Source organism: Falco biarmicus, chromosome 7, assembly GCF_023638135.1.
Source record: "Falco biarmicus isolate bFalBia1 chromosome 7, bFalBia1.pri, whole genome shotgun sequence".
Lineage (NCBI taxonomy): Eukaryota > Metazoa > Chordata > Aves > Falconiformes > Falconidae > Falco > Falco biarmicus.
In genome coordinates this window covers 41,632,493-41,650,793 of record NC_079294.1, presented here as the reverse complement: position 1 = coordinate 41,650,793, position 18,301 = coordinate 41,632,493, and the positions used below count along the sequence as shown (strand labels likewise).

The 18,301-nt window shown below is 39.5% G+C and overlaps 1 protein-coding gene across 4 annotated transcripts in view; it reads right to left on the bottom strand.

Annotated features, from left to right (window-relative positions):
* Positions 1-18,301, bottom strand: part of MNAT1 (MNAT1 component of CDK activating kinase) — a 124,621-nt gene that overhangs the window by 72,668 nt on the left and 33,652 nt on the right. For all 4 annotated transcript variants that reach the window (XM_056346974.1, XM_056346972.1, XM_056346975.1 and 1 more), the window contains exons 2-5: positions 14,764-14,916; positions 13,061-13,134; positions 4,320-4,423; positions 47-187 (exon numbers count right to left, since the gene is read on the bottom strand). In XM_056346974.1, coding sequence (XP_056202949.1) covers positions 47-187; positions 4,320-4,423; positions 13,061-13,134; positions 14,764-14,916 — 472 coding nt within the window. The remainder of the gene's footprint in view (positions 1-46; positions 188-4,319; positions 4,424-13,060; positions 13,135-14,763; positions 14,917-18,301) is intronic.

The window sequence follows — 18,301 nt, the reverse complement described above, 5'->3', positions numbered from 1 at the left end:
TTTGCTTTGCTACTGATCATTCAAAGCCTTTGGTTTTGTTACTCACCAGATCATCCAGGAGCGCCTGCTTATTCTTCCTTTTTAGCATCTGTTGTTGTTGTTGTTCTTTCTGTATGAGCAGTCGCCTTTGTTCATTTTCCTGTCGCTCCACCTCCAAAGCCTCCTCCAGCTCTTCCTGCTCCCGCGTCTGAAATGGAAATTAGAAATCAACTCATAGCAATCTTTCTCCTTGGGTGGACAGAGCTTGCCCACAGCTCCACTGCCTACCAAAGGACCTAGGACAGACCAAGCTGTAGGAAAGCAGCCAAATTCTACCTTTCAAGATAGAATTGTAGAATTTTAAGGTGATTATGGCTGATTATTCTACCTCCTCTTACCGCCCAGCGCAAAGTCAGATTTTCTCCTTGATGCTTTTTGCAGCAGGAAGCAACCATCTGGATCTTGGCTCTTTAAACGTTAGAGGATAACAATGGGTTTTTCTTACACCTTCACTCTAAAATGGACACCTCTTTGCTCCCACACATCCTACTTCTCAAGTGATATAAGTGGGGTGACCAAAAAAATATAAACCCACTATACTGTTCCTGGTCACCTCCATCAGCTGCACCTTCTGCGCAAAGTACATTATATGCTTATCAGTGGTGTAGAAGAAAAATAAGAAATTACAAATCTATGAACATTAGAGAAGCTTATAAGCTAAAACGTATTTAAGCATGAACTGTGAAAATGTCACATTCCCAGAAAATGAAGGATTTTTCCTAGAACCTGGATTGCAGTCATGTGACATGAGATGAAAAGAGATTACTAATACAAAGTGACTAGTTTGAGAAGTGTTTTTTAACCAGTAAACTGTTAAGTAATATGTATTTGAAAATCACAGTGAAAGTAAAAAAAAAGAAGAGGGCTTAGAGACAAGAGGAAAAAAAAGAAGGATTAAACAATTTTATACAGAAGAGGGAATCAAAAGAATGTCAGTTTGGTTTTAAGAAGGTATAGGACAAAACAGAGGAAATATTTTCTAAATCTTCCCCAACAAAAATATCGAAGCAAAGCGGGTTTCAGTAAAAAATCAGAGATAAGATTCCATAAACCTTAAATGGATAATTTACTGATGGAAGCAGTTTCAGCAAGGTAACATTGCAGGCAAGAGCTTAGTAAAATTTGTTCTTATCAAAGTTAAACCATAAAGCATAGCTATCTGATACAGGCCAGAATATGCTGAAAAACATCCCTTTATCAGGCAGATCAAGCCAATGGGTCCCAGCGAGGCCCAGTCACTCCTGGATGCAAGAGCTCACAGACCTCATCACCTGCCACTGAGCCAACAGAAGCTGCTTTCATTTTGTAACTAGCAGTGACACTAGTAAAAAGCTGGTCACCAACCAATGACCACTCGAAAATGGATTCTCTTTGCATTTTATGAAAGGAAACAAACAAGAAAATCCCCAAGTTGCTATCTGAAAATTAAGGGATTTAGTTCAGTCAACGGAACTGAAGGGCTTGAGGTCTTTAAGACGTTACAAGCCTCTTCCATGTTTGTCTAAAGACCGCCTGAAATTTGCACTGAAACAGAAGAAAACTTGTAGGGAAGCGCCGACAGACCTAGTCTGAAGAACTAGCCCAGAAAAACTAGTCAGAAATAAGTAAACTGGTATACAAACCTAAACCAGATCAGACTACAGGAAAAAGGAAGAATTACCACAAGTCAGACCAAATTCTGACAGGCAGACCACACAAAACAGTAATACAGAAGAAAGACCAGTTCAATAGGCAGCGAGGGTTGTGCCAAGCTTAGAGATAACCTAGACACAATCCCATTACCTAAAGAAATAAAGACGATCACAGGAAAGTCTGGAATAAACTCAAGACGACAAGTGGAAAGAATAAACAGAAAGTGTAGTAACATTTTGCCACATTCAAGAATGGACAATCAAGAAAGCTTAAAACAATTCACATCACGGGATTCAAGCAAAACTATTTCAAGACGAAACAAAGCAAAAAGAAAAATTAAACATCTAGTATCAAAGTAGAAAGTAACAAGTTACCCTGTGACTGGAGAATATAGCAGATATTTAAGGAAGAAAGCACATTTGGGAAAACTAGTCCACTCAGAGTGCAAGGTTTTAGATATAAATATATATATAAAGTATGTATAAATATATACATACAAATCAATTTATAAGAACCCCTTTTCTAATTGTTCTTCACCTTTTTATCCAAACCTGTCTACTTTTTCTCTGCATGGTCTTGCATCAAATCCACATATCTAACAGCTGGGTTAGTAGGTGAGTAAGCAAGGTCATTGGGAACTGACTACAAAGAAGAAAAATAGGGCTTGTATCGACAGAAGAACAAGCAGTTATTCAAATCCTGAGGTTCGGTAACTTAGTATTTGGATTTGTAAGAAAGAACAACATACTTACGAGGACATGAGTAGCAGAAGTGAGATCAAAATAACTTACAAGGCAACAGATTTGGAAAGTAATTCATCAGTTAGAAACCAAAGAGGAGAAAACTTGCAGTACTTGACCACTGCTGATTTTGAACCTCCCGTATGACAGTGCTACAAGAAAATAGTCTTTGGATCACATCAACATATTTCCAGTTGAGATGGGAAAACAGTGATCTTTCATAAGAAGCTGTTAAGATCTCAGCTACAATACAGCATTCAATTCTGGTCCCTTTGGCTTGCCAAACACAAATTCAAACTGGAACAGGCAAAGGGGAACAGAAACACCAAGCAGGACTGAGAATATCTATATTCCTCAGAAGCAAATTATTACGATGGACAGAAAAATTTACGTCAGTCTAAGAATGAAGGGACAATGACTGGCCATAAGAAGTTTAGGCAAGAAATTAGGACACCTTTTACCATTTATGGAGTAAAGACATTCCAAAACCTGACAAAAAGCGCTAGAGAGAGAAAGCACCCTTCCAGTTTTTGGGAAAGGGGTAAATTTATGGGCAAGATCATGCAGTTTTTGTAATAGCAACTGCGTCAAGTCTATTATTATGTTTCAATTGTTGAAAAAGAAATAAAAAAAGAAATGTCTCCAGATCTCCAGTAAGTCTGGATTCACGCAGGCTTGCCCAGCTTCCACCAGACAGCCTCTAGCATAGCAAGACCATACAGTACAGAGGAACAGAAGGCCCAGGGGGCTCGGGTGGGTACCAAGTATTACTGTGCTGCTTGATATGATCACAGAGTAGTGCACAGGCTGCCTGCAAGACATGTACATGAACAGAAGGTGGGCTGCAGGCAAAGCACACTTGTTCTCATGGTGACCCTAAGAGGTTGCACCTACACTGTAAAATAAGACACGTAGCCAAAGATTTGGCAGGTCTCTTCAAGCTCTGAAGCATAGGATATTGCACAGTGTCAGAGACAGGATAACAGATCAGAGATGGACCCCTAGGGAAATTTCCTTGCCTATAAAAGGAAGAGGTTCAAACAAACATTTTTCAGATTCCAATCTCCTCCTGTGAAATCCTAGAGCTAAAGAAATCACTAGGAGTTTTGCCACAGACTTCACGGGAGTGAGGATTTCACCCCTACTGATTTGAAAGCAAGTCGTTAGTGCAACTGGAATACAAACACAAAACCTTGTTATGTCACACTCTGGGCAGACATTTTCCTTCAAGAACTGGTAACAATGTGAACTTTTATACTGAAAAAATATTTAACAGATTAAGCTTTTCTTACAGAAAGAAATGCTTACAAGTTTATTTTAAAGAACAACATTATATCTGAGCCATATTTTAATGAATGAACGTTCAAACCCTGTCCTTTGCATACAGATCACATATACAGTACTCCTGATGTTATTGTTATCAGCTTTTAAACAAAAGTTTTAACGTTTGTTTCAACATCTTTCATTTCAAATTTTGCATAAACCAGACTCAATTTTACAACTCTCTCCTGGGAGCTTCATAATGTCTGCGTCTGGATTCCTTTCTTCCTTCAGATGAGAAAGGAATGATTGTCCTGGTATAGGAACGAACTTCATCTCTCCTGGATATTGTCCAATGACACTGCCAGCATGCATGCGGTGTTGATCTATTAGATGCAGACTTTACTGCCTGTCCCTCTTTTCAAGCCCTTCCCAAAATAAAGCATATCTACATTTCATCTCTTTATACAGCACTAAATATCAGTATCACAGAATATTGTATTTAAAACCCATAATATGCTAAAGTGAAATCTGCACAGTGCCTTCAGCTTTGACTTGTTTTTAAGACATTACAGAAAGTACTCCAAAAATCCTTTGATTCTTTAACTAATGAATAAAAATTGCAGGGGAGAGGAGAGGTTAACTAACCAGTTTTATCTTATTTTTCTGAATGACTTCTTTGTTATCCTTCTGGTACAGCTCCATTTTCCTTTTAGTGTTCTCCAGATCCACATTGTTGGTTAAGTTAAATACTGCATAAACATTAGAAAGACAGAAAGCAGAAGTATTAGGTCAGTATGCATGACTGACAAAGAAATACTATTCCTACATTCTCTACCCCTTCTAGCACCAAACATTGCAGTAACATAATTTAATTAAATATGCCCTGTCAACAAAGAGACAACCTGCTAGATCACTGCAAACTTCAACAGAAGCCAACAGAGTTCCTTTAGGTTTATACATCTGTAGGAGATGAAAATTTGAGTCTTGCATCTTATTTTTTGATACTGACAATGATACACAAGAATAGTCATAATATTATTTGTAAAACATTGACCTTTTCAAGTAGCAGTTACAGCGATTCCTGTAAAATTAGACTAAACGCATACATATAAAGAAAGTTAAAAATCAAGTAATTCCATCTCATTCCATTATCTAATACATGAAGCCTACAGAGACTGTTTGAATTCTCAGGTACACAAAAAAATTTCACATTACTTGATAACTTAAAAGGGCACCAACATACAATTACTTGTATTATAAGGAATCTGCAGATGCATCCAGATTAATAGGTTAAGTGAAATTCTTTTCCTGTGTTTCAATAATAAGACTATATCTCACGTAACTATGAGCAAGCAGGATCAACCAGCAAGCTCTACACTTCAGCACAGCATTCCCAATTATCTACACATCACATGGAAGATACCTCAAGAAATTGAAAAGTTTCTATAATCAACAGCTTGAAAGATGTAGATGGTTTGGGTGATTAGTAATTTGATACAATGTCTGAGCCTTTCACCTCTAGGTCACTGGTTCAATTGTGGGTCAAGTGAATTCCAACTGAAATTGGGGAAGTTACTTGGTGATCACCATCCAGAGTGGATGCTGGGCTCATGCCCATGGCCTTAAAGCTATTGAAGACTGCCAATGTGCAACAGTCAAAGCCTCAAAGAGCTTCATCACGTGGCTACAGTAAATTTACAAGAGCAGCAGAGAAACCTACGCTACCATTGATAAATCCTTCACAAGGAAACAACAGCACAGGGATTGCGCTAAACCAAACCCTGAGGAAGGGAAGGAGTTTCTCGTGAAAATGCCAGCACGGGACTTGGAAGATTTTGGTTCAATACTTTCTTCTTAAGTTCTCAAGCGACTAGTGTCAAATGAACCCTGAGCACATGCACCACAGCCAAGTAATTTGTATAAGGCTGATAGAAAGGAACAGAAGAAGGAAGCATGAAGTCTGCTGTTACTCACCAGGATAGCACACATCTCAGTTTGGTAAAAATTATAACCCTTCTCTCATCCTCTCCACAGGTAACAGCGCAGAAGTGAGCTTTTAGGTGGGTTCTAGGTAAACCAAACCATGAATAGCCTAGACTGGCAAACCAGTTGTGAGCAGCAGGGAGAACAGCAAGAAATCAAAGCATGGAGCAAACAGGGTGGGGGGAGAAAACAGGGAAGGTCTAAAATGCTAGAGTTGTGGAATACAGCTCAGTTCTACAAACCCAGCCGTACAGCAGCTCACTGCCAAAAAGGGGTAGTCCTGCTCTTACATCCCTCTTCCCAGGCACAAGTCTCACTCTCCCCTGCTCTGACTCCAGGACTCCCTGGATGCTTTAGAGTGTCAACAGAAACCCTCCAGTAACCTGAACTGGCTCAATAAAGAGGTCAGGAAAGTGCCAGAGATGGTACATGGGAAGAAATAAAAGTGGACAGATAGGAACAGGATACTGTCTTTCCAGGAGAATTGAACCACTACATCACCTTACTCTTATCAAAAGTGTTCAGTCCTTCCTCAAACTGCAAAAGAAGCACTAGGCAAGATCCAGCTGAAGAAATTCCTAACCTTAAGCAAAAACGCTGTACTTCTTTTTTTTTCCGAATAATGAGCAATATCAAGGGATCTGACATTTTAATGCAGCCGGGTTCCTAAATCAGCTGAACTCCTCCATCCCCACCCCATCACCCTCACCTCAGAAGGAAGATCTGAGGTGGAGGTTCATTTTGTGGTTTAAGCATTTGATTCGGAATCAACACCTGAGTTCAGTTTCCAGCTTTGCTACTGCTCCTGGGCAGGTCACTAGGCCTCTACCCTAGAGGTCTCCCATCAGTAAGAAGCAGGAGAAGACGAATAAAGTTTTCTTTCTCCTATACATCACCTGCCGTACCTCCATACTACAGCTATATGCAGCACCAGTCTCCATAGTCTTGATCTCATCTCAGGTAGAACCTCTGGGCACTACTGTAACCCAAACAAACTGTTCAGAGTTCAGCTCCTTGGTTTTTGGAAGCCAATTACCTATTTCATGTTTGGTGGGGTTTTTTTTTTTTCCTCCAAAAGGCGTAACAACATGTTGCAACTAACATACACTTTCTGGTTGTAGCAACATTTCCGTAGTAACACATTATTTTAGTCTAAATTTTTAGTATTTTCAAGGGAGTGCTGACCTCCAAATTTCCAGCCTAAAGTTCCCAGCTGATATACAGCTTAATATTTAAGTATTAGAGCAGAGAACTGTCATGTGACAATGCTGGCATACAATCAGACCAGGGCTCTGCAATGACAGCAGCTGCACAGGAATGTCAGCACTTCCTTCAACTTAAATCCATGCACCAGCTCTCTAAACTCTTCAATGATGACACAAGAAAGAAATAGCATATGAGACATGCTGTGCTAGCAGGATGCTCAGATGCCACCTTCAGGTGCAAGAGGAGGAGCAAGATGAGATGCCAAATGCCCTTAGGCTCCTGAATATCTTTGGTATCTCTCTAAAAATAATCCCACAATAAGCTGATGATATAGGTTTTGCAACTACTGCTGCTTGAAACATTGAGGAGTTTTTTTTCTCCTTTCTCAGTTATCTTCAAAGGTTCAACTAGTCACAACTTGGGTTTGTAAAACAAAAACTACAAGATTTAAAACTCATTCTGGGGAAAGTAGGCAAGTTTTAAACATGTGCAGATACCTGTCTTTATTTAGAACTACTTACAAAAGTGGTGTTACTTTGCTGCTTGGTATGAAGTAACATTTCTATGTAAGAGATATGTTTCTGCATCAATGTTTGATAAATCTTGAGTAGCCACCTGCATAGCCACCTTAAATGCCCACTGCTCTGCTCGCAGCAAGGTGAAAGATGGTTTATTTCCCCTTCTGTTTTCCTGCTGTGACTGGAAGCAAAGCACAGGTAAAACCCTCTCAAGAGTCAGATCTGGTCATACCATGTTGATTCTGCTCTGTCAGTCTTATTCTGCTCTGCAGTTGAGAATATGGTAGTACACCAAACACAAAGATTCATACTGCCAGCAGCCTCTAAGGCCAGGATTCTCCCACTGAATACTGATTCATAGTCATTGAAAAGGAACGTTATCTTGGTCATAAGCATCTGCTCCTCAACACTAAGTTGTCCACATTTCCAGACTTAAAATATTGAAGAGCTACATTTTGTTGCAACAATGTTAAGAACTGGATATCTCTGTATCAACATCAGTGTCAATAGTTGACCTTTAATAAATGAAAAGAATATCTTCCCTCCTACAATAAACACCCTAGCAGCAAATCCAACTGTGCTCTTTGACACTGCATGGTCAGTGGCCAACCAGCCAGCCAAAAAAGTCTTCCAACATATTTTTCATGCGCTTCAAATGTCTTTTTGTCAATATTCAGAGAATACAAATTCTTTTCATTGTACCGTTGCAATTACAGCTGACAAGTCCATTTTGTAAGGGGTGCCAGGCCACGAAAAATAATTAAGATTATTTCTTTTTCACCCTTGTCCCCTCTACAAATTACTTGGCATTTTAAATGCCAACAAGTATCAAATGAAAACACACAGTCACTAATACTCAGCATCCTACCTTTTACATAGCTAGGACTATGCTTTTTTTTATTCAGTCTGCTTTGAGTTTTGCCAGAAAATTATTCTAAATATATTTCTTCCAAATGTTCCCTTTCTTTAAAAAAATACAACAAAACAAATTATAAAACTACAAGAATCAGAAAGAGTAAAAAAAAAAAAAAAAAAAAAAAACCTTAACTCATGTGCTACACCTACCCTGAAAAAATATTGGTATAGATCTGAATATGACTGGCAAAGCAGATGGCTAGTTTGAAAAGGTTTCAAAGAGAAGCCAGACTTATTTTGTCCATGTTGAAATATAGCATAAGCCGATATAAGAGGCCTGAAACCCTTCAGGGAAAAGAAACAGAAGCCGTTTTGTATGCAACAATTATTTATCTACTTATCCATCTCACATTGGTTGGTTTATAAAATGACTTGCCTTGAGACATCTGTTGAAGTATAACAGGAAGACTATTGTGTTTTTCTGAAACATTTCATTCTATTTAGGTAAAACTCCCTGCTTCTGAAATTCAGCCTCTACAGGGAGACTTTCACTGCTTTTCAAAACAACAACATTCATTATGCAATTCTGCAACAAATGGAAAAACATTTTCCTAGTTATAAAAGAAAAAAGAAAATGAGACAAAGATTTTAATTATATGGCACAATAATCTGTCCAGAGATGCAGCAGTATGAATGAATATCACTCCACTGCAGGACTAAGTCCACCAAAATCTCCCCGTTTTAGTCTGAGACATCGCAAATTTTCTGAGACTTCTCCGAGTTCCTTAAGAGATAGTGTTACCGTGTAAAAAAATATTTGCTATTCAAATAGTAGGAACATTGCCTCTGTGGCAAGACAGCAGATCAAGCTCTGTCAGCAGAGTAATCTGCACTGCTGGTATGAGCCAGCTGAAAATTTAAAAATTAGTAATATTAGTTTGTAATAAACAGTATTCCTCCAACTCTACTACAAACAGCTTCTTAATTATCCTCTTCATAAATTGCCAGCTAGAGATTGGGAATGGCAGAAGAGCAACTGCTTTGAGCAGAGAGCTACAAAGAGAGACACAACTACATCCTCAGCCTGCCTGTGTAATCCAAAGCCAGTATGGCACCTTCTGTCAGTGCTCTCAATGCCTGATGCCTGCGCTTGTAAGACCAGTAGAAGGGGGATAAAGCAGAGAAAAAATGGAGTAAATTTTAACAGGGCCCTTCCAACCAAAATTTCTGTGATAACAACAAAATAATTATGAAAAAAAAAAAAAAAAAAAAAAAAGAAAACCCACAACTAAGCCAGAAAAACCTAGTTAGGTATTAATAATGATTTCTGTTTATCTGCAGTTGTGTTTTACTGGGTCAGTAATTTTCCAGAAAAATACCTTAGCATAATAAAGAATGATTGAAATCATTCAGCCCCATCAGTCCAAAAAAAGATCATTTTCGTCAGAACAGTATGGCACTGAAATCTTTGTTCAGATGAGATGACTGAAATGGATCTTTGATAAAGCTGCTCAATTTCCATTTGGGTTATTCCCATTGTCAGGACCAGCAACACCATCCTTGTGCGCACACACAGAGGAAAAAAACCACAAAACATTAAACAACATAACCCACAAGTGATCATAGATACCAAAATCCCTTCTATCCAAGGATCGCTTGCGAGATAAATGTTCTGAGCAAGACAAGTCACTAGGCAGCTGGTATTGCATAAAGTCTTAGAGGAGTAAGAAGATACATGAATCCAAAGGGCACAAATACAGTAGTCTACTTCCAAGTGGAATGTACTGAATGTTTTTAAAAAGAAATAATTACTATTAACAACTGTGTTGCGGTAAAGCCTAGAGGCCTCATGCAGGTATCAGGAGAACGGTGCCAGGCAGTGTGTATACACATGCTAGGAGGCAGGCTGGGCTCTGGAGAGCTTACACACCACATTTTGGAAAGCTGGATATAGCTACACTCTGGGGAAGAAGAAAACCTTGGGGGAAGAAGAAAACCTTACAGAAAGAGCGAGAAAAATTTGCATTATGTCCAGAGATTGCAACTTGTGACAATGCTCTAAGGTTTAACCTTGCCCCTCTCATAAGGGCATAGACCTGACTTTTTCCAGTAGATGTTGTCCACACCTCTCCCAAAGACAGGTTTTAACCCTTTCACTGTATTTTTCTTCCTAGCGTTAATGACAACAAACAGTGTTTACAATGTTCTCAAATTGTCCAACTGATTTTTCTTCTGGGGAAAACCTGCTTTAAAATGTGGTTTCTATTTAAAGCCTTGTATAACACATTTTAGCCCAAAGCATTATTTAGTGGCTACATTCTAAACCACTTCAAAAATGTGTTTTTTATAACAGAAATCTTAAGAGGTGACCACCCTAATGTTTGTTTGACCTTCCCACACACACACTTCTGCCGTACCACCTTCTTTAAATAGAAAAAGTCTGTAGGTATAACATGCCTGATATGAAGGTAAAAAATGTGTTTCAAGTGAGGTCATATATCACATCAATGGAATAAGACAGCGCAATTGCTGCAAATGTGGGAGCTGACGTACCTGAAACATTTGGAAAAACTGTAAGAACTGAGCCAGGGTCACATGAAGTATACTTATACAGGGCATTCACATTTTGTTTCTGCCAAGCAACTACTTCATTTAAACCCCCACAACAACTTACAAAACAAAACTTACTAGTAAAGAGAAAACAGGGTAAAGCTGCACTTCAACATTCCCGCAGAAAAATTGAGAGTTTGGGGCAGGGAGAGAGAGGGAAAACCCAGTTCTCTGGCTCTCTAGCTTCCTAACCTGGCAGCTTGAACACCACCACCAGCTACTGCCAACCTGCTGTTCACCGGGATCCACGAGGCAAAACCTTGTGCTGCATGAATACACCCTTTCTTTCCCATCTTGCAGGCTAATTTTTCACATGCACAAACGAGCAGGGAATTCACACACATACAAAAAAAGTGAAACAACTACTCTCAGCAGAAAAACGTGAACTAATCATACAGAGTTAAAGGCACCTTTAATGCATTGTTCAGTCACGCCACAAACAACACGCACAGCAAAAAACATGGGAAGAAGTCACACTCTCACTACGTACCAGGTACTTGTCAGGTGGAGGACTCTGCCCAGGGGTGAAAGCAGGGAAGGGCCTGTGCTTTGTCACCGAGGAAAGGAGAACAGGGCTTGAATTCATAACCCATGTGGTATTCTTAGTAGATCATAAAGTACCCCTTTGAAGGTGAAAATTAAGAGCCTTCTGACTGCACCCCTTCTTTCCTCTCATCACCCTGGCTGCTACAAGAAGCAAGCAGAAGGTAGTTGGAACTTCTACTACTTTCAGTATTTCAGATGCCCCTTCCAGGCAACTAACTCCAATTCCTAACAATTCCATCAAACTTCTTCATTATGCATTTGCAGGGCCAGCACAATTACTGACAAACTCACTCTTCTTCACAAGGTTACAGAGACCAGCTGTGATTTCTGCTGCTTCTAAACCAAGTTACCAGTGCAGGCTCTGGAACCATTTTAAATTTAAGAACCTAATCCCAAGAGCTACAGCATCATAACATTCTGCACAAATGATGAGGTTAAGGAAATTTCAAGCAAAACTTCAACTCCCTTGTTGCAGATGCTAAAAACCCCTGCAACAGCAGTAAGCGGGAAACCTGTATGTAATGCTACATAAATAGAAGCAGTTTTCCTTTCCATGAGTGCACAGATTCTTCCAGGATCCTCTGGCTAAGATGCAACCATTCTTTCTACTAATTCCCTCCTTCCCCCGCACCATTCAAAAAAATATACAAACACAACTACACCCACACAGTCTCCTCCAGATATCTGGACCCATATAAGCGTGCCTGGTGTTTCCCAGCCACATGATTTAGCTCTCCAGCCTCAGCATTCTGATGCCAACAAAAACATGATACATTACTCACAGCAGTAAGCCTATCAGATACGTATCTACAAAATGCCACAGTGCAAAGAGGAGCAAGGACTCCTTTGAGAAACTGAAGGGGAATAGCATCTTCATGTTTTCCTTCGAATCACATTCACTGCCCCTCCCACATGTTCTAAGCCACCTCTTCTTCCTCCAGGACAAAAAAAAAAAAGCCCCAAACCTTAGAAGCTCATAAAACCCAAGAAACAAACCATTTAGAGCCTCCTTTGAACACATCCATGTTTTTCTAAGCAAAATCCATCACTTCACCATAAATCACAAGTCATCCTAAGAAGAAAACAAACTCTGTTGATAATGCAGTCCCTTCCCCAAAGGGCAAAGTTCTCCTTTAACTAATCCAAAGAGAAAGAAATCAATGTCTGTTCCTAAACCTTCTCCTTCTGCACAGCAACATAAAATGCTACCACCACGGTATGTAAGGTCATCAGCTTCAAAGCAGCTTCAACTACTGTACTTGCAGAAGCAAAAATGATGAAAGACACCATATGGCTTCTGTCATGGTAGATAAAGCTTATGGAGGCATATAATGAAAATTTCAATTTCTCCTCTCTTTGTTTAATCTTTCCCAGTGCAGCACCAACAGTCCCCTGCAAGCCTTTTTTTTCCAGCTATAAAGCATTACACTTCCTCTTCAAATCATGTTTTTTCTCTGGCAGATAAAATGTTTTACTTATTGATGTCCTACAGTTCAGCAAATATGATTTTAAATGTACAGAAAAGAGTAATTAGATAAACATCTGATACTATGATAAATCCTATTACAGAAACTCAACTTAGACATTCTCACAGGCAGCTGAGTCAGAAGATAAAAGCCTATGGCCTCATGAGCACAGCACACCAAAAATGCAAGCCTTAAGACTTACCAATTTCTTCTATTTCTTCCAGGAAATCATTATATTCACTTAGACTGGGAAAGTCGTCCTCTCTTTTATTGTATCTTTGAGATAAGAGAAACAAGTATTTATACAACACACAAAGACGCAATTTCAAGAAGGCTCTTGCTGCAAGCATATTAAATATTGACCTAGTTTTATCAACTATGCGCTTTGTGGCTCCCAGAACTGACCAACATACAGAATCTTTAAAAGGAGACAGAAGTGCTTGTTTCAAAGGAATGGAGCCAGCCTGGCATAAATTGGTGCTATTTTTGCCCACTGTTTGCAAAGAGAAGCCCAGAGACTAGGACATACTACTAACTCCAAGCCACTCCTTCAGCATGAGAAACCTGTTAACAACGGCAGAACAGTAACACCCACAAGAAAAGCTCTTCCAGAAATATCAGAAAAGGGAGTTTGGCTTTGCGCCAACAACAGAAAGCATATGTCAGCAGCAAGATGAAAATGCTACACAATTATCTTATTTCATATCAATAGACCATTCCAGAACTCATTTATCCAACCCTTGATAGCTGAAAAAAGTAAAAAGATGAAGGAACAACTGGCTAGAACATGGACAGCCTCTGAAGGTCAAGACATGTAGGCTTCCCTCCCAAAAAAACATAAAGTTGAGATTCTGCCTGCTCTGTGGACCAAGACACACGACACCCAGGAGCATAAAAATCTAATACCAAGAATTCAGGCCAAAATCCAATTCGCAAACATTCTTTCTGCCTACTAAAAACTAAAATCCAGGCAATCCAAGGGGCCAAGCATTTTATGTTTTCTAACTACACGTCATTCCATGTTTACTCAACTAAGTTGACTTCATTCCAGTTTGACTTTTGTTAACTTCAGTAGACTTTATAATCAAACTTCAAAATTACGGCCACTTCAGCATCTTGGTATTCAACAACGCAATTTCCTCACATCTCAGCATCATCAAACGACTAATTTAGTATTGTATTAAGTCTTATATAAAGGCTGTCAAGCTTGCAATTTACCTGTATGTTCACTTTTGCACATACAACTCCTCCAGGTTTGTTATATCCCATCAGACCCTCTTCTACCAAAACATCAACTGGCTCAGTTATTTTTCTTATAAAATGTTTCTTGGCCACAAGGAGTGAGATGCAATTTTAGACATCATTCAATCTCTATTCCAAGAGCTCTCAAATCTGCATGACAGACTAGTAAAACAAGGCTTATAAGGAAGCATTTCCAGTAATAATTGCTGTGTGAAGTAGAGAACAATGTGAACATAGCTGCTTCTTTTGTCCATTTTTGTTTTGAAGGGAAACTGACCTTCAACTCTCAGAACAGGTCCCCAGGAAAAAATCAAGGTCCTGTTTCTTGCCCCACTCCCATGTTCAGCTCCTCAAAGGGAAAGCAACAGTAGTCCTCAATAAAAATCATCTCAATTTAGGAGGTAAGTCTTTGCCAAAGGAGGCCACATAGAAACACCCAGCATTTTCTAATGCTAAGCAGGAATCCCTCAAGGCTAAATTGTGAATTCAGCCCTCAGTTGTGCATAAAATCAGGTTCTTTGAAATCCCTCCACGTTAAATGGAGTCAAGTTTTATAGCTTGTCACTTAAAAAAAATATCTCCTCTGTACTACTGGAGGAGTAAGGCAATTCTTTAAAATTTAAAATACATCCACCTTCTGCTCTTTTAACTGGTGACACTCACATTTTCAACACTTTCTTCCGAATTTCCACTTCCTTGTCAATAGCAGGATCCTCAAAGAGCTGTACCCTGAAGTTACTCTTCCGCAGGGGGGTATCACACTCCTGGCAATTCCCAGCCCCTCTCACAAACAGCAGTTCCACACAGCTCTCACATCTGCAGGAGAAAGGAAGGGGTATAAAGGCAGATACATGTTAAACAGTAACCGAAACACAGGATTGTTCCCCTTTTTTCTTGTTTACACACACACACACACTAAGCCCACAGTGCATCTCCCTTTGATTCCACTATTTCTTTAGCACCCAACAGTGGCAAGGAGGCGAGGGCTTCTCCAGCACGGCTGGAAGGAAACAATGTCAGCAGCACAAATGCATTTATTCTCCTTGCCCAAATAACTCAGCCTCTTCGCTGAGACTGAACATTAATCCAAATACAATGATGGGGTTTATGTCAAGAGGAAGCTTGTTTGTTGACACCATCCAACTCATTTTGCATGGACCAGACTGCAATACCCTGATTTACTCCGAATATTACCATGTGGCACAAAAAGGCACATTTATTTTCTTGATGCCATTCACAGTGCAAGGTATTATTCAACGCAAGCAGGGATACAAATCTTGCCTGCAGCCTTCCAAGCATCTACCAGTACTACCATAGAGGAACTGCTATAACAAACCTGAGCTAAACTCCAGCCCAACATAGCTAAAAAAAACCAAACCTAAAATACCATTTTAACCAGTGACTGGCATTATGCAGTTCTTCTGTTAATACCTTTAAAATTGCACATAAAATACACTTTACATAAAGGCTGCAAAGAAATAAACCAAAAATATCTTTCTGGTTTTATTTATTTTGTCTCAATGAAGATTTCAGATTTTAACAAGATGTTTGCTGACCAGTCAGTTATCATTTAATAAAGGAAAAACACACAACAAGAAAGCCATTTTAAAAAAAAAAGTACTTGGGTATGGATAATGTGCAAATTTCTCGCAGAGGACACCACCTGCTGCAGTCATTTCCTACCACTGGGGAGGCAAGGGGGTGTTTATTTATAGCTTGGCTATACTGAAGCCAACAGTTGTACATTAAGGGCTAAGCTGTATTATACCTTCACAAACCCTGCACAAAAGCTAAACAAGAGAAACAATATTGACATGGTAGCAAAGAATCTTAAACAAAACTTTCACTCTGCTAACCTACCCCCAACTAAACTGGTTCCAGTACTTACAGAGGCAGAGCTGGGTAGAGCCAGCCAGTTTTACCCAGCTTCTGTTTTCAAGACTAGAAAGTACAAAACAAACACAATTGTATCTTACAATTAAAAAAGAAAAATTAGAGCTTTATTTTTTGTGTTAACACAAGTAGAACTACAGTTTCAAAATACATCTTGCACAGCAGCTGCCAAAGTTACAAAGCAAACCTGGAATTTACTTGGACATTTTCCTGCTTCAGAATTCCTTCAGTCAGAAAACCAAGCACGTTTAAATACAGTTTCTCCGGGAAGGGAAAGATCAAACCTTTTAGCACACTAGGCCCGAAATTCAGAAGTTACTGGGATATCAACTCAAGAAGTATGCTGCTTTATGAAAATAATTTAGCTTGTCACTATGGAATAAGCAACATTAAATTCAAGAGAGAAAACAAGGCAGGGAAAAGGTTTTCTCCTTCCTCTCCCGACCTGTCTGTGCATGCAACAGCCACCGGTACATAAGGACAGTTTCACAGTCTCCTTCATTTTGGCAGCTCATGCTGTTTGCATGTCTGCCTCAACACAGCAGCCAAAGCACAGCAAAAAAAACCTGCCTTCTCTTTCCTATTTTTAAGTTATAGAAAAGGGAGTGTAAAGCTACAGAATTTAGCAGGTGGATCCAAGTGCAGGTGTTTATATTTTTTTTTATCATGGTATTGCCTAAGGACCAACAGAACAGGGTCTCCATGTGCAAGATATGCAGACAGTAGCACCTCGAACTACTTCACTTTTCCCCCCCCCTCATCTCTTCCCTAAATCTAAGACATTTCAAGCTTACATAGGACTTGACTATGGAAAAAAAGCCCTCCTTGGAAAACCACCTTGTACAGGTGCTTCAATGCTTTCCCAAACTGGAACCAGTGGTTCTTAGGCTGCAAAACAGCTTTTCATACAAAAAAAGATGAGTCAACACTCACTCTGGGAATCCCACACCAGGTGATCACATTCGCACTCACTCATGCACATCCACCCTTATATTTACTCATAAATAATTCCTTCTGAATTCAAAAGAGGTTACAGTTATAGGGGATAAGTCAAGGGCAGACCTGGACTCTGGCCAAATCCTGCCTCCCCTCCATCTCCAGAGATTTAGTATGCACAGCTAGACCCCAAGTTTACTTCCTAGCAGGTCTGCCATTCTTGCCCCCACAAACCACAGTTGCTTTAACAGCAATGGCAGGCACGTCTGGTCACACAATTCCATCTGAGGAAGGAAAAAAGCCATCTCTCAAATCCCTCTCAAACATTTTCCTTTTGATTTCACTGCACACTGCTGAAGTCAGGGCATATGCAAGCACCAGGAAGACAGAATTCAGTAAAGGTGGATTTAATAATTTATTTCATGTCTTGAAATAATTTCAAAATGTGACTTGAAAAAATTTTATCTCACATGGTAAAATTTAAAGATACAGCATGATTTAAAAAAAAAAAAAAAAAGATGCAACAATTTTTGCTACTTCAAAGATACCCAACCCATGCAATAACCAGACATCGTGGGCAGCACAGGGGGACACCTCAACACCACAGCTGGCATTACAGAGCTCCCTCATGGCACACAGACCACATCAATTCAGGTGATCCTCCATTTCTTTGTAAGTCCAACTCTTCTCCATTTTCCTTTGTGTAAGGGCAGTCTGACTACGGAAGCAGGACATCCTTCAGTGCATCTTTTATTGGCCAACTCATCATACATGGCTTTCCCCAAATGAGCAAAGCACGGAAACACCTGCTTAACTCCCCTTCAAATCATGGCCAAAACAGGTGTCCATGTGTTTTCTTAAATTAGAAGCCTTGTATCAGCAATTTTAATACGCATATGTATTATGTATGCATCCACACTAAATATATAAACTAACAATGACAAATGTTCTTGCTTAAAAGTCAAGTCTATGTATTTGTTAAACACTGAATACATCTGAAGACAACAGCTTCACATGAGGTCTAAATGAACCCTCAGGATGTGATACTGCCAATTCCTCTCTTCACATTGAGGTTGTACAGCCTCTGTGATCTGTATTCTATTTCATATATCCACTAAAATCTTTCATTACCTTTTGGATTTACCTATTCTCAGGATACAAACCTAATCTGGCTGAAGATATAAATAGAAAATGCCCAGGGAGTTAACACACACAGATGACAGGGCAAGACTTACTAGTAATGTCACCAACAAAAGCAATCAATACCTCCAGGAACAATCAAGTCTCTGGTCTTCCACACCAGGATAATAATCGTCAGTATGCTCATTTTCATTTCCATGGACATTGGTTTGATCTCTCTTGTTCTTTCATG